Below are 20890 nucleotides of genomic sequence, written 5' to 3' on the forward strand. Positions count from 1 at the left end.
TCCCCACAACCTGGGCATGTGTCCTGACCGGGAATCCAACTGATGACCTCTTTTTTCTTTTTTATCCTCACTCAAGGACTTTTTTCTGTTTTTGTTCAGATAGAGTAGGAGGAAGAGACAGAGAGAGAGAGAGAGAGAGAGAAAACATCGACATGAAAGGGACACATCAAGTGGCTGCCTTCCACAGGACCCCAACCAGGGCCAGGGACAAATCACAGCTGAGGTACATGCCCTTGACCAGAATCGAACGTGTGACTCATTGGTCCGCAGGCCGACACTCCAACCGCTGAGCAAAACCAGCCAGGGAAAACCCCTCTTGGTGCATGGGTTGATACTCAACCACTGAGCCTCACCAGCCGGACGATTGAGCCTGTTTTATTCTGGTTTAGACATCAGTGAGATTTGGTAAAAAGATAGAAATGTAATGATGTGATGTAGGAAGCTCTAAAAGGGTAAAAGAAGGGGCTTAGCTAGTCTGAAACCTTTGATCAAGTGATTACAAAGCTAAGAAATGTATGGCTATGGTTTTCACCTTTAAAAGATTTTTTTTTTAATTATTGGTGTAGGAAAATTTTAGTTTCTCATAACAGTTTAATAATTTAGACATTTTTATTAATAACATTTAAACTGAAATATCTGCCTCACTATTTCAAATTTTAAAAATAGAGCTAATATTTTAGAGGTTAAACTTTTTTTTAGATTTTAACATCAGGGTTTCAGACTGAACTAATTTATGTCCAACTTGTTGGAAATGTCAAGTAATACTTTAATCAGTTACAGATGCTTAAAATATGAACTTGTTTTTGCAGTGAAATATAGCAGATTATCACCCCTTGCCATAGTTTTATTTTAATTTCACAAAGAATGAAGACACACAAACATGTTTCTCACCTTGTTTCTTTCCTTGCTGCCTCTCCTAAACCCACTGATATATATATATATATTGGTATGTGCCCTTAGCAGGAACCGAACCCAGGACTCTGGTTGGCAGGCTGACGCTCCAACCACTAAGCCAAACTGGCCAGGGCAACCCACTGATTTTTAATACTTTTTATTGGTAGTAAGGTTTTATTTTTTACAAGAGAATATTATACTGGTTAATTGAGATTAATTTTTTGTCTCATTTGAAAACTACCACATGTTTAGGTTAAAACATATTCTCAAATATGCATATGCGTGCACACACCCCTTTGGTTATATATTTTGTTGTTGGGCCAGCTCTAAATATCAGCTCCTTCTGAAACTTTTGAAATTGGGTTCTGATTTTGATTGCCACATCATCAAAAGACACCAGGCACCTATGCTGTGCAGTTCTCTCTTCTAGGTTTTAATACTAAATGATTCAAAATGAGTTCAGAATGATGTCAAAGCAAAGCCCAAAAATATTGGTCCATAGTAATTGTACCTCCACTCCAGCGTATATTCATAAACTGTTATTATGAGGGCAGACATGCCACACACACCATGGCTAGTGCACATAGACTAGCTGCAGTCAACAATACTTGTTCCAGGGACATGTCCTAGGCAAATTCTCACTTGCTTCTGAAACACTTTGCTGTTATATCCCTGACACATGGAACCTGTGGTGCCTAGCCTCAACACTTCCCTCTACAGCATGTTCCCACTTGTCCTTTGGCATGGCATTTGAGTTCCAGTCCCCTCATGTTTCTTACCATGGCTTCTTCATATACTGTGCTCTAGCCGGGCTCAACTGTCTCCTCACTCCTGATCTTTTGTACATGCTGCCTGACGCTCCCTCTTTAGAACCTCTGTCCAGCACTTGCTTCAAGTCTCAGCCAAGACACACATCATAGATACAGAGACCATTTTGATAGCTGCCAGATTAGGGGGTATTAGGAGGAAGGGTGAAAAAGGTGAAGGGATTAAGAAGTACAAACTGATAGTTACAGAATAATCATGGGGATGTAGCATAGGGAATATAGTCAATAACATTGTAATAACTATTTATGGTATCAGATGTGTACTAGATTTATCGGGGTTATCACTTTATAAGTTATGTAAATGTCTAATCATGGGGTTGTACACCTGAAATTAATATAGTATTGTATGTCAACTGTAATTTAAAAATAAAAATATTTTCAAAATATATTTTTATAGATATTTTTAGAGAGAGAGGAAGGAAGAAGGAGAAAGAGATAGAAACATCAGTGTGAGAGAGAAGCATTCATCAGCTGCCTCCTCCACACCCACCACTGGGGACCAAGCCTGCAACCCCAGGCATGTGCCCTGTGACTGGGAATCGGACCGGGACTTCTCAGTCCATGGGGGCAATGCTCAATCCACTGAGCCACACCGGCCAGGCCAAAAATAAAAAATATTTAAAAATAAAGAACCAAAGGTGCCCTGGCCAGTTTGGCTCAGCGGTTGGAGCATCAGCCTGTGGATCAGAGAGTCCTGGGTTCGGTTCCCACTAGGGGCACGTACCAAAAAAAAAGAACCAAAGGCAAAAGATCTGGATTAACTCTGCCAATGGCCAGGGCATAGGCCTATAAATTTAGAATGGAGTAAAGATGGAGCTTTGCAGTCCTTTGTTTTATCGTGGAGTGACCTAGGCTCAGGTTCCATCTAAACAGCAGAAGCCAGAGGACAGCAAAGTAAAGCTCAAAGAAAAAAATCTTTTTTTTTATCCTTACCTGAGGATATGTTTTTATTGATTTTAGAGAGCGAAGAAGGAGGGAGAGAGGAAGAGGGAGGGAGGGAGGGAGAGAGAGAGAGAGACATACATATATTGATGTGAAAGAGAAACCCATCGGTTGCCTCCCGTACTCACCCCGACTGAAAATCGATCTCAAAACTTAGGTATGTGTCCTTACCCAGAACCTTTTGGTGCACAGGAAGATGCTCCAACCAACTGTGCCACCCGGCTAGGGCAAAGAAAAAACTATTTTAAAAACATAAACTATTAGTTAGGCCTACCATCTGTATGATAACAGACCCCAAAGGGAGAACCTGCCAAGGGTTGTATGTATTGGCAGATGTTTTGTGAGTCCCCTAAAGATTATGAACAAATATTAATAATGACAATAATGGCATCTCACATTTATTGAACACACACTTTTTTCCAGGCATTGTGTTAAATGCTTTAATAGATTCTCCCTCTTACTCTTTATAACAACCTCATGAGGAAATTGACTTATTCTTGCTTTTGCACATGAGGAAACAAGGGCCTTAGAGAAACCAAGTTGCACAAACTCACAGCAGCCAATAAGTAGAGGCATCAGAAGGAAATATGGATGGAGCCATGTCTACCTTCGTGATGGCCATCCTTCCTGGAGGTTTCCAGCTGAGATATGAGCCTGAGCTCATACTGAGGGAGGACTCCCATGAGGCTTTCTCTTAAAGCTAGAGAGTGGGAACTTCACCTCTAGCCCTTGCTCTGCAGAACGTCTTTAAACCTCAGTTTTTGCATCCATAACTACATTTGAGATACAGAAATTGTGTTCACTGCACAGCCAGAATAGCCCAAAACTGCTTCCCATGGAGATGTATGCGACCACAGGCCTTCTTTTTTATTTGTCCTCCCAGAAAACCTATTACACTTCAAAATAGAATTTTAAACTTTTAGAGTTTGGAAAACATTATTTAGACATAAAATTTTGGTTGGTTGTTTTGTTGGTTGGCTGGCTGGCTGGCTGGCTGGTTGGTTGTTTGGTTCATTGGTTGGTCGGTTGGTTGGTTGGTTGGTTGGTTGGTTGGTTGGTTGGTTGGTTTTATAGATCTAGTCTAAACATGATACTGTAAATCTTGAGAACTGTAGAGCCTGTGCTGACCTCAGTCAAAATTATATTTTGTGCCAAGATTCCACACACCCCAACTTTTAACTGAAGTATAACATATAGAAAATTGCCCAAAGTGTACAGCATCTCTACCCCTGTATTAGTTTCTTAGGACTGCCTTAACAAAAGTACCACACCCTGGTGCCTTAAAACAACAGAAATTTATTGTCTCACAATTCTGGAGGCCAGAAGTCTGAAATCAAGGTGGTGGCAGGGCCGTCTCCCTCTGAAGTCCATTGTCAAATCCTCCCTCACCTCTTCCCAGCTCCTGGTGGTTTGCCAGCATTCTGACATTCCTTGGCTTGCAGCTGCAACCCTCCGGGCTGTGTCTTCAATGTCATATGGCACTTTGCCTGCGTGTCTCTGTCTTCACGGGGCCTTCTTCTAAGTTATATTGACTAGGGGCCCACCCTACTCCAGTATGACCTCTTCTTACCTAATTACATCTGTAATGACCCTATTTTCAAATAAGGTCACATTCAGAGGTACTGGAGGTTAGGACTTCAACATATCTTTTAAAAGTGGGCAATTTGACCCCCAAACCCCCCATGTTTTACCTCAGTACACTTTTTTTCTTCACAAGAGTAACAAAGGGTGTCTTTAAGTAATAATAACATCACACCGAATCTGTGTTAATGAGCAAACATTCAGTAACATCCCTTATTTGTTGCCTGGGCACACATGGAACTTTGGGATTTTTGTCTTTGCTTCTAAATACTGCTTTTGATTTTTTATTTTTATCCTCACCCAAGGACATTTTTGCATTTATCCTCAGATGGAGCGAGAAGGAGAGAGGGAGAAGAGAGAGAAACATCGATGTGAGAGAGAGACATCAACTGGCTGCCACCCACACAACCCCAACAGGGCCAGGGACAAACTGCAACCTAGTTATGCGCTCTCAGCAGGAACAGAACCCGGAACTCTTTGGTCTGGAGTCCGATACTCTAACCGCTGAGCCAAACAGGCCAGGGCCTGCTTTTGATTTTTGATTTTTTGTGTCAGTAGACACAATATTCACAATCAGATTCACTCCAGTCATATACCAAGAAGTTTCTCCTAAGCCTTCAGTCAACCTATTTGCACTTTAGTGCTGTTACCTCTTTTATATTACCTTACACAATTTTTTTTTCAGCTCTAACTGCTGAGCCAAACTGGCCAGGCCTCCATTGACTTTTAGATAGAGTGGGAGGGAGGGAGAGAGAGAGAGAGAAACATCGCTGTGAGAGAGGCACACCAATTGGTTGCCACCCACACGACCTCAACCAGGGCCAGGGACCAAACCACAACCGAGGCACATGCCCTTGACCAGAATGGAACCTGAAACTCTTTGATTATATCCAACGCTCTAACCACTGAACAAAAGTGGCAGGGCAGAATAGTATATTTTTAAAGTATCTCTTCCTGCCCTGGCCAGTTTGGCTCAGCTATTGAAGCGTGGGCTCATGGACAAAAGAGTCGCAGGTTCCATTTCAGTCAAGGGCATGTACCTTGGTTGGGGTCGTGCGGAAGGCAACCAATTGGTGTGTGTGTCTCTCTCTCCCCCCTCCCTCCCCTTCCCCCATTCTGTCTGAAGATAAATGGAAAAATATCCTCGGGTAAAAATTAAAAATAATAATAAAATAAAGTATCTTTATAAAATGGACTGGTATGTTGTTGTGTCTTCCTATTGTACTTACCTAAGAAATGGCAAGAGGATTTATACAGGTTACCACAATCAGAAATTTTAAAAGAACATAAATTTAAAAAGTAGTATAAATTATAAAAGACTATTATGAGCCCTGGCCTATCTAACTCAGTGGTAAGAGCGTTGGCCCACAGACTAGAGAGTCCCAGGTTTGGTTCCCACTAAGGGCACATACCTGGGTTGTGGTTTGTCCCCTGTGTAGGTGGTGACCACTCAATGTCTCTCTCTCATATCAATGTTTCTCTCTCTCTCTCTTCCTCTCTCCCTCCCGTTCTATCTGAAGATAAAATGCAATAAAATACCATTGTGAAAAATGTTGAAGAATTTTATAAATAAGAACGTTTTTTCTAAATCATAAATTTTCGTGGTAATGTATTTTTTTCTAAATGATTCAAAAAATAGTCCAGCTGATATGAATAAAGACAAAAAACAAACAACTTGGAAAACTAATAGCATAAACCTTTGCAGTTCTAGAGGGTTTTGACCCCTGAGTCAACAGAGGTCCGGAAGAGTTCTGTGACTTGCTGAAGGTTACACAGTCAGAGGCAGTCAGGACCAACCAGCTGTTGAACAAAAATCAAAGCAAAAGACTTTTATTTTTAGGGTGATGTTTTAATTCTAACCTTAGAAGGAAATACTGTTGGTCCTTAAGTCAAACTGACTATAGTAATGATCTGTTTTGACCTGAGAAGACAGGAATTCTAATGTCAAACATAAAGAGATGGGGGTGGGGTTCAGAATCTTTTGAGCATCATGTAATTTGCTATCTGACTTCAAGTAGTTCACTGGAAGATGCAGTATGTAGGTAGCTATAAAAGCAACTTCAAGGCAAAATGTTATTTATACTGCAGATATACTTCTCCAGCCTCCTCACCTCCCGTAAAACATCTTAAATATCAAAGGCAATTTTTAAATGTTTTTTAATTTGTGTTTTGTAAAGAGGATAGACCAGTAATTAATGTATCAAACTTACTGCTTGGCGCCATATTGAGTCCCAGAAATGACCTGGCATGATGAATGATTCTTCTTCAAAAGGATTAATGAATGTGTAATAAGTTTTCTTTCTTTTTCCAGCCAAGGACCCTTGTCATCCATTAGAGCGGTAATCAAGAGATGTAAGTTTGTTTTTTCCTGCTCTATGTTTTTCTCTGTAATAATTTTAAAGGATGGTTTAGATTTCTAGCAAATGATTGTGTTTGATGAGTCTTACAAGAGGAACTTCTCCTACGGAATAATAAGCCATTTCAGACATGCAGCTAGTTATCCAACTTTCACTTACTGATAAGCCAATTCCTCAGAACATTTTTCTCTTCTAGAACTAAGCTGTTTAAAAAAAAAAAAAAAATCTGGTTTATCTAGTCAGTTTTTATGATCTAGTATAAATTTTATGTAACCATTTCCTATAGGTAGAGACATCTGATAGGTTTGAAAAATACCAAACAAGCCCTGTCCTTTTTTACTTACTTGCTTCCACAGTATTTTTATTTATCTGTAAAAATGCCTATGGAGATTGGCTCACACTTCCACATATAAGATAGAAGTCCTGTAATGGAATTCTCTCCAGAATGATAACAGCAATACTCACTTTACCTCTTGGTTAAAGCTTTAAAACATGCTTTCGGTGTGTAGGATTTTCACATTCTTTTAATAAAGGCTCTGCATAGATCCCTTTTCCAAATAGAACATGGCATACTCATTATTAAAAAAAAGATAACAGCAAGGATTTTGGATGTTCTTCACATTATTTGAGCTGAGATCACTACCCTAAGGAAGAGGTATACCATTTTTAGAAACATAATTTGTAATATTCAGTATGCATTTAGGCTACCACAGGTTGTGAAGAGCATGCATTCGAACTGATTGTAGTGAACAATTTGTAAGATGGCAATACAGAAAGATATTCCACAGTTCTCCGCATTCCATTTTGTTATTGGTGGTGGTGAATTATAAGAATGTGGGAATGCCACAGTTTATGTTGAGGGGAGTTCAGATGTGAAAATAAAAAAATCGTCACAGCTTTAAATGTCTTAGAGCCCTTGGGGTGGGAGTGGGAAGAGAGAAAGGGTAGGGAGATAATTTAAAAAGAAACTAGTCTGGAATTTAGGCAAGAATTTCTTTCTGGTGATACAGTTTGTGGGTAATCAAGGTTATAGGCACAGTCCTGGGACTAGTTAACCATTTAGGGAGAAAGCATAGAGGATAAAGATGACAAAGGACAGAATCTTGGGAAACAGTGATGTCTGGGACCAAGCCGTACCTTTAAGGTGCTGTAGGACAAAAGATGCATGACCCAAAAACCCAGCCCTGCTGAGGAGAGGGCCTCCTTTCACTGAGTCCTGTCTCCTGGTTCTTGCCTTTGTTCTCTGGCTTCTTACCTTTCCTCTCTCTTGGGTTTCAGGACTTCTTTGTTGGGGATTGTATTTGATACAGGACTTCTCATTGATACTTCAAGATGGATATTGCTTACCCCAGGCCCCATACCATGCTAGGCTTAAGGAAAAAGCAGCTAAGGAGGAGTGTGCAAAAACATGCTGAAAGAGTGATCAGCATAAGAGAAAACCTAGGAGCTGGCTCTGTGTTAGAAGTCAAAGGAAGCAAGGTTTTCTAAAAGAATGAGTGAATCGCAAATAGCTCTTCATGTTGCAGCATGATCAGGCACAAGGTGGCTGAGACTAGGTCACTGTATGTGGCACTTTGGAGGTCAGTGGTGACTTCCAAGTGAGCAGTTTAAGTAGAACATTGAACTTGGAAGCCACACTTCAATTAGAACAATGAATGGAATATGTAGAGACTGGGACAGCTGGTGGCGGCTGCTCTTTTCTGAAATGTGGGGGTAAATAGGAGAAGAAAGGGTTAGCTTTAGAAGGGATGAAGGTCAAGCCAGGAGGAGATTTGAACATGTTTACACACTATTTAGGAAGAGGAAGCATGGAGTCCTCTGTAGGCAGCAGGAAAGGAATCAGTGGAGAGATCAGACTGGAGCCAGAGAGAAGAGGAAATTGTTGAAGCAACCCTAGCAGAGACGAAGGAGGAGGTGAAACTATGGAAAAACACTTGCTTTGAGGAACCCTTTTTTTTTTTTATCACTAACCGAGTTGTCTTTTAATTCTTATGTGTTACTTTGTATACACTAAAGAAATATTTGTTGGTTCTATTTATTGCTAATATTAAACAAGAAGGCCAAATAGATCCTCACATGATGCCATGTCAATACAGGATGAAGACTAATTGGGCCACCCCTTCTCTTTTTCTCTTTGCCCATTCCAGAAGAAAACGTCATAAACAATTTTTGTCTTATCCAACCCAGGGAAATGTTTGCTTTACTATCTCAGACTTAATCATCGAACCCTGCCAAGGATAGAGACTTTATCACATTTTTAAGGCAATGTTCCTTAACTAGTTGTATTTTATTTTTATTATTTTTTAATCCTCCCCCCAAGGACATATTTCCACTGATTTTTAGAGAGATAAGAAGGGAGAGGGAGAGAGAGAGACATTGATGTGAAAAACATCAATCAGTTGCCTCCTATACGCACCCCATCCTATATGCACCCCAGCCAGGGATCAAACCTGCAACCTGAGTTTTTACCCCAACTGGAAATCAAAGTCGAGACCTTTTGGTGTACAAGACAATGCTCCAACCAACTGAGCCACACTTGGCAGGGCTAACTGGTTATATTTTAAATTCTTTCAATCAAGCCTTTGAGGTCTTTCTTCTTGCAGTTTATTCTTATGATCCTTAAATATTTTGGGTAAGGATCTTAAAGCATTCTAACTGGATATATCTAGAATTTCATGCTTCCCCTTTCATTAATTTTTTAAAAGAAAATTATTCTCTGAAATTCAGAAATTATTACTATTCATAGCTCACTGTAAGTCAGGAACTGTTCATGTACACTGTAAAATAATGCTCTTCATGGTAGGTGTTGACCTCATTTTACAGATGGTAGGGAAACCAAGCCTCAGCGAGGTTAAATGGCTTCACAAGGAAGAGCATCAATGTGAACCTAGACTTCCTGAATCCGAGGCCGTGAGCTTTCCATTGCATAGGCACTCTTAGCATCATGTCACATGCATCCAGTTCACACCCTGTCTCAAGCAAATGTAGTTAGTTTTTACTATTTTGATTTTCATTGGTAAGGATTATAGAAAGGATGCTTATACTATAATAATCCTTCTGTATATTTATTTCTTCTGACCATCATGTAATTGGTATTTTTGAATTATTTAGAATCAGGACAAGCATCCAGCTGTCCTGGCTCCACAAGAAGTTAAACCACTTCTGGGAACACACTGCTTCATCCGGCCCTTCCTATAATGGGCTGTGTGCCTGGGATAATCAGTGAAACCTCTCTCTCCATCTCCTTACCTGTAAGGCCGGAGTTAGATGGTCACTGGGCCCTTTCATGCTTGTGATCCTAGTGGAGCATAGGCGGAGTCTTTATTAGTACAAATATTGCAAATGCAGATCTTAGTCTTTTATAAACAACTCAATATGAATTTGTTTTGTACTTAGAATGTAACCATATGAGCTAGAAAAGTTTCAGAATAATTCTGTAAAATGAATCAATAACTTTAACTGAAAGCGCTGCCTTTTTTCTGTGGCCTTGATCAAAGTGACGTGAGAGGAGCAGCAGCTTGTGGCAGGGGTGAAGAGGAGCACGTTGGTCTGTATGGGCAGTGCGTTTTCCTGGCAGCAGCTACATCAGATCTGTTTAATCTGGGAAAGTGAGAATGGATTACGTGGACAGTTAAGAAACTAGCAGGAAGAGTGGGAGATACCACATGAAAATCCGCCATGAGCATCTAAAGTGTTTCCAGCTGCTAAACTTGTTCATCACGGACAAAAGTGCCAGTTATTCTATCAGAATCAAGAGAGAAAAGAGATTTCATAGATGAGTGAATGTTAAAAAATAATAATTGGAGCAGGAGAGGGGAAAGCAGTGCTTCTAAAAGGATGTAGAGATCTGTTAGTTTGATTCGGAGACCTCCTCGCCCCTCGTTCGGCTCCTTCCAGAGCGGGAATGCCACTCTGCTAACCAGGGGGACCTGGTACTAATGCCCTCTGGTGTGAAAGGGCAGAATCAAGTGAAAAGCCACTGATTTAAAAGGATGTAAATTGACTACTGAATTCCTTTTTAGATATCATTTATACTTTAATATTGATTCCTACTGAAGTAGCAAATTGATTTTACAAAATTATTTTTAGATCTTTTTTGCACTGTTGCTAAAAACTATAGGTAGATTTTTTTTTTTTTTAGTGTGGTTATGTATGTGAATGTCTGCTCTGTACAGACATGTCTTTACCACAGTGTACTTCTTTACTCCTAAAACTGTGGTTTATCAACTTTTTCTTTCTGTAGATGTATGCAGAGTGGCATGGCAAGGCAGTCTTGCTCTCGAATTCCTTTTAGAGCATAGGGAACTGGATTCTCTCTTTTTTTCTCCCTTTCCTCTTCTATAACCCCTTCTTTTTTTCTCTTAGCACTCATGAATAGTGCACAGCAAAAATGCCCCGTGGAAGAGGTATGTTTGTGACAATAAATAACGTGATGTCTTGTACCAGTGCTATGTCTGCTGATTCTGGCTGTAGTGGTGATGGTCATGTGATTGTAGCACACTCAATATGCCTCTGACTGAAGGAACCCATTCCTACGAATCAGACGCACCACTCCGAGCTTTGGCCTCTCTGTCCTTTTATTCCAATAGACAAAATGCACCACAGCATGGTTTAAGTCACACTAGTTGATGATACGACATCCTACAACTTGAGATCCAAGGGTTTTGGTTCCAAATGTTGGGTTTGCTTTGCCAACCCGGAATAGATTCAGCTGTCACAGCTTCTGTCCCAGCCTCCGTTTCACTCCCACCTCCGCCCCGGCCTCCCCAGCTGTGTCAGCCTCCTTGTATAGAGAGAATCAGAAGTTACTAGGAGACAAAAAAAGAAAAGATTTGTATCTTCAACCTTTACAAATCAGAAGAACTGAAAAATTAGAATACTGGAGCGATATGAGGGCAACTGGTAGAAATAGTTGGTATTGGAAACAAATTTCTGTTTGAGACCCTATATGTGACATATTGTTCAGATTGTTGGATAAAGAAGTAGTTTAACTTTAAAATAAAATTTGGAAAAAATAAAATAAATAAAATAAAATTTTGACAAATTTAAATGATCTAGCTGTTTAAGTTTGAAGCTTGAAAAGTTAGTACTGCATATATATTATATGGTATAAACATGTTTATAAAAGTGATTTGAACAGTTTTTCTACTTATCTCTTAATTTAAGTACTAAAACAACTTAAAGATTATAAAACTTCAGCAAAGTAGAAAGTAGATGAAAATTTGACCATCTTGATTCTCTTTACAATAGAGTTATAAACAAACATTACAAAAGTATAGTCATGGATCAGAATAGATATTTAACAAATTTCTCTGCCCATTGATATTTCGTGTCATAATATCATGCAGTTTCTATTTATAGCTGTCTTTTTTCTCTTTCTCTTTCTCATTTTCTTTTTTCTCATTCTGTAACTTATTTTCAGAACTGCAGAATGTGCTTTGGAGAGTTTTTTAAATCTATGCTTTTATGAATTCAAATATATACTATAATTAATTTTATACCATATGAAAAGATAATTTTGATTTGCTTTTCTACTATGGATGTTAAAATCCATACCTTCTATATGATGTCAAGTATAAGCTAAATTAAAAAAATAATAATATACCCTATAAAAATTTAAACCTTCATTGAATATACTAATTTTGTACTATATCAATGTATTCTTTCTTTTATAGCTTCTCGGACTTCTATTCAGAGTGAGCTTCATCGAGATAGGAGGTATGGTTATATTTATAATAGAGGGCATATATTCTGCTATTAATGAAATAAAAGTGTGTTATTAGTTAGCAAGTTAAATATTTCTCTTTCATTAGCAGTGTATTATAAAGTTCTGCCTCATCAATACATTTCCTGAATTAATCTATACATTTGAATTATGAAGACTTTGCTTGAGGGAAGAAGCAATACAAGCCTGAAAGTATTCTTTTGACAGTAATTATTTACTGACATCAATTTGAAAATGTTTATTAAGCAACTGCTTCATATAAAGTATTATTCAACCTGCTTCAAAGAAGTGCTTTGGCCCGGCCAGTGTGGCTCACTGGTTGAGAATGCACGAGGAGGTCGCTGGTTCAGTTCCCAGTTAGGGCACATGCCCACGTTGTGGGCCAAATCTCTGGGGGAGGCAGGCTAGAGGCAGCCAGTCGATGTTCTCTCTCATTGATGTTTCTTTCTTTCTCTCCCTCTCCCTTCCTTTCTCTCTAAAAAATTAATTAAAAAGAAGAAAAAATAATTTTAAAAAGTGTTTTGTACCTCATAGCTATTTACTGAATGTTGCATAGATAAATGGATGGGTGACAGGATAGAAAAATGGAAGGATAAAGAAAGGAAAAGAGGCAGGCAGTCTGGATAGATAGCTGAATGCATAAGTGGCTAGATGGCTGATGGAGAAAGGGAAGGAGAGGAGGAGGGAGGATGAGTCACTGGATACATAGAAGGAAGGACAAATAGACAGAAGGCTGAATGGATGGAAAGGTTGATGGGTAGATGAATGGATGGATGGATTTTTATAAGACATCCTCCCTGTTTTCAAATTTCTTATAGTATAGAATCAGGGAGTGAAGAACAAGTACTTCATAGTGAGTCATTACCCAAGTTCAAATTTTGACTGTCACCATGTGACCTTGGGCAAGCTACTTAGCTCTTCTTAGCTTCACTATGCCCATCGTTAAAGTGGTACAAACCAGACCTACCTTACGAGGTTGTCATACAGATTAATGCATATAGAATGGTTAACATTTATTAATTAGTAATCATTATTTACTTAGACAAAAGCTATAAGCAGAGGTTCTTAGTAATACCATTGAAATTTAATCAATGAGCACGGTCCACCATTTCACAAGCTGGTATGAATGTGTGTCTATGCATAGTTTTGATAATGATAGTGCTTGTTTTGTTTTTATTTTGCATAGAGTACTAGAGAAAGGAAGAGTGGGTATCATCATTTCTATTTATTAGAACAGAAAATTGAGTCTCAGAGAGGTTGATTGACTCAAAATCATACAGTTAATGTTTGTTAGGAAATCAGGTTGAAGGTAAGATTTAAACATGAAACTGTAGAATCTGGTTAAGAAAATGATGAAAGAAGTCATGCCTAAATCATTATGGCTCCTCAGTGTTAAAGATTCATCAAATTCATATACAAAACTAGCCAGGAACACAGACACATTAGTCAGGTTCTAGAAATGAACACATGAACTCTAAACACTTAGAGATAACTTTGAACTAGAACAGAGAGGTGGGAGAGGAGGAAAAGGGTATTTTGTTTATATGGTATCATTTCTGAGTCTATACTTCATAATAACAGAAAACTAAACAATTCTATTTGACCAATGCACTTTTCTTTTTTTATTTATTTGTTTAATCCTCACCTGAGGACATTTTTTTGCATTTATCTTCAGATAGAGCGGGAGGGGGTGGGGAGAGAGAGAGAAACATCGATGTGAGAGAGACACATCGACTGGCTGCCACCCACACAACCCCAACTGGGGCTGGGGACAAACCGCAACCAAGGTATATGCCCCTAGCGGGAACCGAACCTGGGACTCTCCAGTCCACAGGCTGACGCTCTAACTGCTGAGCCAAACTGGCCAGGGTTGACCAGTGCACTTTTCTACCTTACAATGTATTTATGTTTGTGCTGTAGGCTAGATCGCAGAGCCCTTGAATTAAAAGCTTGTATAGGCTTTACTTAGTACATATTCTTGTCAACCAAGGCAGAGCTATGTGTGCTTAGGGTTCATCTCTAACTTTTTGAGGCCAAAATCATAGAGGATGACTGCCATTTGATCCTTTGAAGCCTGCCTAGGTGTACTGTTAGAGAGATAGCCCAGGCCAGACAGGTCATTTCTGTGACTATGGTGGTTCTTATGTAACTTTTTGGGTGGTAGTTGTTTTCATGAATCTTTGAACATTTGCATATAGACAATAGCTTGTTACCAACCTGCTAAACCTCACTGAGGCTTCTATCTGCTAGGCGCCCGGAGATCACCATTGTGGCAGCTGAGCCACTGAGGCCAGCCTCATGGTTTCCAGGAGCCCCACCCCCAGCACTAGGATTTCCCCCGTCCTCTGCAGCAGGCCCTTGGAGGCCCGGTGAGCTGGTTCCTGCTGAGGTGAATAAATACATTATCTCTTTGCATTTTATTTTTTAAATGAAGTTCAAAGATTAGAATAGTGTGATTATTAACATGTTGGTTGTTGCCCATAGATGTCTAAAATCTTCATTCTTTTTCTTACAGCTCCCACCATCTTATGAACAAGTCATAAAAGAAATCAACCAAGTTCAAGTTAATACGACAAATAATAATAATGCTGCTGCTTCTCCCAGGCACACTATTACTTCTGCAACTCAGACGGACTTTTCAGAAGACATAGACAACCATCTGCCTCAAAGTAATGCAAGTAATTTGTCTTCCCTAATTCTGACCTAGTTCTAGGAAAGTAATCAGTAGGCTCTAGCCTTTAAAATAATTTTTAATTTGTACCTAATTGATTGAGCTCTGCTTCCCAGTCAGTGTGATCTGGTGTGCTTTCTTTATTATTTGGGTTTGCTGTGATTACAATGGTTCATTCTCAAGACCTGAAGCCCCAGTCTCTTAGAGTCACTCTAGTTCATATCACAAAAACATGATTGTTTTAATTCATGGTTGGTATTACTACTGATGCCCTTTGTTCCCATCGAGGAGGACATTATATTTAGCAATTTAAACTTGATAGGATGCTAGAGGTGGTTGTCCTGTTGGGCTTTTTTTTTTTTTTATCTTATTTTTGAAAGTATTACAGATATCCCTCCTTTTTTCCCCCATTGAGACCCTCTTCCCTGTTCCCACCACCCCAACCCCCATCCCACTGCCATTAGGCTTTTTAAAAGCATTGAATTAGGATGACAGATGAAAGTAAGTTATTTTGCTAGAACAAATACTTCAAAAGTTCATATGGAACCAAAAAAGATTCCAAATAGCCACAACAATCTTTACAAAGGACAAAGTAGATGAGATCACAGTACCAGATATCAGGTTATACTACAGAGCTACTGTAATCAAAACAGCCTGGTATTGGCAAAAGAACAGGCATATAGACCAGTGGAACAGAACAGAGAATCCAGAAATTGACCCAAGACATTATGCTCAATTAATATTTGACAAAGGAGTCAACAGTATACAATGGAGTAAAGACAGCCTCTTTAATAAATGGTGTTGGGAAAATTGGACAGCTACACGCAAAAAACTGAAACTAGACCATCAACTTACACCATACACAAGAACAAACTCAAAATGGATAAAAGACTTAAATGTGACCCATGAATCCATAAAAATCCTAGAAGAAATGTAGGCAACAAAATTTCAGACATCATGCGCAGCAGAATTTTCACTGATACATCACCTAAAGCAACAGAAACAAAGGAGAAAATGAACACATGGGACTACATCAAACTCAAAAGCTTCTGCACAGCAAAAGAAACAACCATCAAAATGGAAAGGCAACCCACTGTATGGGAGAGCATAATTGCCAATGATACATCAGATAAGGGGTTAATTCCAAAATATATAGAGTACTTATACAACTCACCAAAAGGAAGACAAAGAACCCAATTAAAAAATGGGCAGAGGAACTAAATAGACACCTCTCCAAACAGGACATACAAATGGCCAAGAGACTTATGAAGAAATGCTCAACATCACTAATCATCAGAGAGATGCTAATGAAAACAACTATGAGGCATCACCTCACATGTCAGAATGGCTGCCATCAACAAATCATCAAACAACAAGTGCTGGCGAGGGTGTGGAGAAAAGGGGACTCTAGTACACTGCTGGTGGGAATGCAGACTGGTGCAGCTATTGCGGAAAACAATATGGTGTTACCTCAAAACATTAAAAATTGAACTTCCATTTGACTCAGTGATCCCACTTCTAGGAATATACCCTAAGAAGTCTGAAACACCAATCAGAAAGAATATATGTACCCCCATGTTCATAGCAGTGCTATTTACAATTGCTAAGATCTGGAAACAGCCCAAGTGTCCATCAGTAGACAAATGGATAAAAAAGCAGTGGTACATATACACAATGGAGTACTATGCAGCAGTAAGAAAGAAAGATCTCTTATCCTTTGAGAAGACATGGAGGGACCTGGAAAGTGTTATCCTAAGCGAAACAAGCCAAGCAGAAAAAGACAAATACCACATCATCTCACTTATTTGTGGAATATAATGAACATAACAGTCTGAGGAATAGGGTAGACCCAGAAACATGGAAGTAGGGTACAGACTGACAACCCTCAGAAGAAAGGGTCTGGGGGAGAGATAAACCACAGAACTTATATGCATGTACGCACAACCAATGGACATGGACAACAAAGCCGGGGACGGGGTGGGGGAATAGGAAAGAGGGTGTCAACGGGGAAAAAAAGGAGAAACATCTGTAACAAAAATAAAATAATAATTAAAATTTTTTTAAAAGTAAGTTACTTTGGAAAAGTAAAGCAAGAATTGCTGGAATTTTGACAGCAAGAGATAAATGGTTCATGTGATAAGTCTACTGAGAATAAAAAATTTGATGGGCCTGGGCAGTGTTGCTCAGTGGTTGAGCATCTACCCATTCACCAAGAGGTTGCCAGTTAGATTTCTGGTCAGGGCACATGCCCAGGTTGTGGGTCAAATCCCCAGTGGAGGCATGCGGGAGGCAGCCAATCAATGTTCTCTCTCATTGATGTTTCCGTTTTTTTTTTTATCCTCACCTGAGGACGTTCTTCCTTTTTTTGTTCAGATAGAGTGGGAGGGAGAGAGAGGAAGAGAGAGAGAGAGAAACATCGACGTGAAAGGGACACATCGAGTGGCTGCCACCCGCACGACCAGCCAGGGACAAACTGCAACCGAGTTACGGACCCTTAGCGGGAATTGAACCCAGGTCTCTCTGGACCGCAGGCTGATGCTCTAACCGCTGAGCCAAACTGGCCAGGGCTCTCACTGATGTTTCTCTCTCTCTCCCTCTCCCTTCCTATTTCTCTGAAGTCAATAAATTTAAAACAAATTTTTGATGGTGTTTTAAAATACTATGTAATGAAGATATGTCTTATATGATTAAATATAACTTGAACACTCCTGTAGGAAGCTGAATATAAACATTTCCACATTGCTTTTGGAATTACTGTTTACTAATTAAGGAAACCAAATTCTCTTTGTATTCTACATGTGTATCTTTAAAAATCTATGTATCTTCTATTATGTTTTTCTTTTAAATTATAATGTTGCAACTTCTTGTTTGTTTTTGTCTTATCAGCATTACAGGCACCTCTCAAACCTCTACAGCCTTCCCCAGGGGTCTCAGCCAGTGATCTTCCCACAAATGTGGCACCTTTAATTGTCTTTGACATTTCTGAGGAACAGAATTGTCCAGAAAACTCTAATGCTACAAGATGTCCAGTGCCAAGACCAAGATCAAAAGGCAACCTCAGACCAGTAGCCAGAAATACTCACAGTAAAGAGCAGAATCATCAGAAAATCAACCCAGCAGCCACAGAAGAGGAGTCACCCCCAAGCAGAACCCAGTGTCTGTTGGATAATACCAACGACTTCGATAGTCAGACAGTGATGAACATCATGAACACAGAACGAAGCCAAAATAGTATTGTTTCAAGGGTCAAAGCATTTGATAGTCAGACAAATACAGAAACCTCTGCACTGCCCAAGAAACCAGAGATCGCTCCTCGAGCACTCCCCCCACGGCCTGCTGTTCCCTCGGGGAAGCCCTCTGTGGCTCCCAAACCAGCTGCTAACAGAGCTCCTGGAGAATTGGACTCCTGGAATGAAAACAGACGTAAGGGGGCCGCTGGAGAAGGGCTTACCCCGCACTCTCTACCACAAGAAGTGGGGAGCATCTCCGTAACCAAACCTGAATTGCCAAAGAAACCAAACCCTGGCTTTACACGGAGTGTTAATCATGAGATTCTGGGAGGAGAGCCCGTGGTGGAGAGCCCTGATGGCGGGAAGAGAGTCCCGACTCCTGCTCCTCGACCTCTGCTGCTGAAGAAATCCGTTTCCTCGGAAAACCCCACCTGCCCTGCAGCTTTGCTAAAACCAGTCACCATTCCTCCCCGACTCTCAGTGGCATCACAAGCCAAAGCATTCAGGTCACTGGGCGAAGGGCCCTCAACCAACCCCCCAGTCCCAGGTCTGCAAAGCAAGCCTCTTGGGGACATTGACCTCATCAGCTTTGATGATGATATCTTACCCACCCCATTTGGGAACATGGTTGAAGACTCTGTTGGTTCGGAGATGGTTCTGGGTGAGTAAAAGTCAGAAGTGAAGGGGAATCTAAACTCATCAAAGGGTCTCTTGAGTGGTACTTGCTGTTTTTGTTTCCAGTATGTAGGTCATTGAGGTGTGCATGTGGATGTGTAGAGACTGGGCGAAACACAGAGAGATTAAGCTGGGTGGGAGATGGAAATCTAGAGGGAAGGGAAAATATGGAATGGGGAGATGGAGACAGAGAGAGAGGGAGACACACATTGATTCCTATTATCCAAGCCAGGAACGAGCAGCCTGGGACTAGGGAGTAAACAGATGTGAGGCTGGCTTCCTTACTCTGGCAGGTGGACATCCAAGCGTTAGAAGGAATCAGGGGAAACTTCTCCTAAATGGGAAGCCATGCAGTGGGCCCAGAGGGCTCCTCAGATTGAACCAGCCCAGCTGGGAGAGCCTGGAGTGGGGCCAGCCCTGGGGAGGACTCTGGTGAGAGCAATGCAAGAAGTGAGGACCCAGCCATATGTTGCAAATTTTTCCCCCATAATATTTATATAACCTCTTCCCTTGAGAATGCAAAGTTTTGTAAATAAATACAACAGTTTTAAGTTTCCTGCCAAGATCAGGACAATTAAATTTCCCAAGAGGCAGAGAATATGTTTTTTTTCCTCACACTGTTCAGCTGGAGGGTGTGATGGTGAAGCTTATCTTTGATTTGTCAACCTAAGCCGCTCTACTTGTCATTAATAAGATTTCTTTTACTGCTGTTTACTTATTTGGGGAGAATTTTTGATCATATAAGCTTAAGAGTGTTTTCAAAAGGTTAGCTGTCATCTTAAAAATGTTTAACATGCATCAGTGGTATAAGCTCTGTGATTCAAAACCAGCTTCTGCACAGCACAGGTGTATTTTAAATGATAACAAATACATGTTTACTAAATATTTGTCATGCACACAACATGATAACTGGCTGTACCATGCCTCTTTTTTATAGGGAGTGAAAGGAAAAATATTAGAATACACTGAGTTTCTGCAGTGTTCCAAACCCTCTGCTAGATAACCTGACATCCATTATTTAATTGAATACTTATGATAATCCTCTGCAAGGTGTCATTAACCTCAATTTTCAGATGAAGAAAATGAGACTTAGAGAGATCAATGGGTAACTTGCCCAGTGTCATAAAACTACAACTTTCCCAGGTAGATTCAAACTTAATCTTTTTATTCTTTAAAAAAATTGTTTAATTTTAATTTATTGATTTTAGAGAAGAAGGGAAAGAGAGAGAGAGAAACATCAATTTGTTGTTCCACTTAATTATGCATTTATTGGTTGATTCTTGTATATGCCTTTACTGGGGATCAAACCTGCAACCTTAGTGTATCAGGATGGCTCTAACCAACTGAGCTACCCAGCCAGGGCACTCAATCTTTTTATTCTAAGTCTAGTTTATTTTTCACTATATCATGTTTGCTATTCAACATTTTCTTGAAGCCTTAAACCAGTCAACACATTAAAGACTTTTCAAGTCTTGGTTATACCATTTTCTTATTTAAAGCATTTTGGTGTTACAAGGTTCAGGATAGGACAGGGATGGGTAAATCCTATGGCAGCAAGCTGTTTAAGGGGTGAAAACTGTATAAGCCAAAGAAATATTACCTTTTGTAGAACCTTCTGGATTCTGTGGGGATGGCAGTTAATAATTGCTGAGACTATATTCTATATCATTAAGCAGATAATTACAGACACTTCAAAAAAGAAAGGTCAACAATATACATTCGACATGAGTACAGTCTCATGCGTCATCCTCAGCCTTTTCTGTTTCTTGATTTCTACTACTTCATTGCACACCATTTAGTTATTGAGGCAGTCTTTTAGCAAAATGTGTAACTTGCTTGCCCTACCTGACTTTAACCATTGCTCTTGACTGTGGAGTTATACTGAACTGAACACTTTGTTCTTTTTAAACCTGTTCCTCTTCCTATATTCTGCTCCTCACTTGGTGATACTGTCACACACCCAACTTGCCTTAGAGAATCCTAGAGAT

At 39.9% G+C, this 20890-nt stretch overlaps 1 protein-coding gene across 2 annotated transcripts in view; it reads left to right on the forward strand.

Annotated features, from left to right (window-relative positions):
* The window catches only part of SH3D19 (SH3 domain containing 19), a 198419-nt gene that overhangs the window by 127471 nt on the left and 50058 nt on the right, over positions 1 to 20890 (forward strand). The window contains exons 1-6 of one of the 2 annotated variants that reach the window (XM_036241680.1): positions 6556 to 6596; positions 10967 to 11007; positions 12277 to 12319; positions 14577 to 14715; positions 14842 to 14995; positions 17884 to 18888. In XM_036241680.1, coding sequence (XP_036097573.1) covers positions 10992 to 11007; positions 12277 to 12319; positions 14577 to 14715; positions 14842 to 14995; positions 17884 to 18888 — 1357 coding nt within the window. In that variant the 5' untranslated portion in view covers positions 6556 to 6596; positions 10967 to 10991. Of the gene's footprint in view, positions 1 to 6555; positions 6597 to 10966; positions 11008 to 12276; positions 12320 to 14576; positions 14716 to 14841; positions 14996 to 17883; positions 18889 to 20890 lie in introns of those variants that run through there. The other variant, XM_036241679.1, reaches the window with a different exon arrangement.

The sequence above is a fragment of the Molossus molossus genome, unplaced genomic scaffold, assembly GCF_014108415.1.
Source record: "Molossus molossus isolate mMolMol1 unplaced genomic scaffold, mMolMol1.p scaffold_m16_p_4, whole genome shotgun sequence".
In the NCBI taxonomy this organism is placed as follows: Eukaryota; Metazoa; Chordata; class Mammalia; order Chiroptera; family Molossidae; genus Molossus; species Molossus molossus.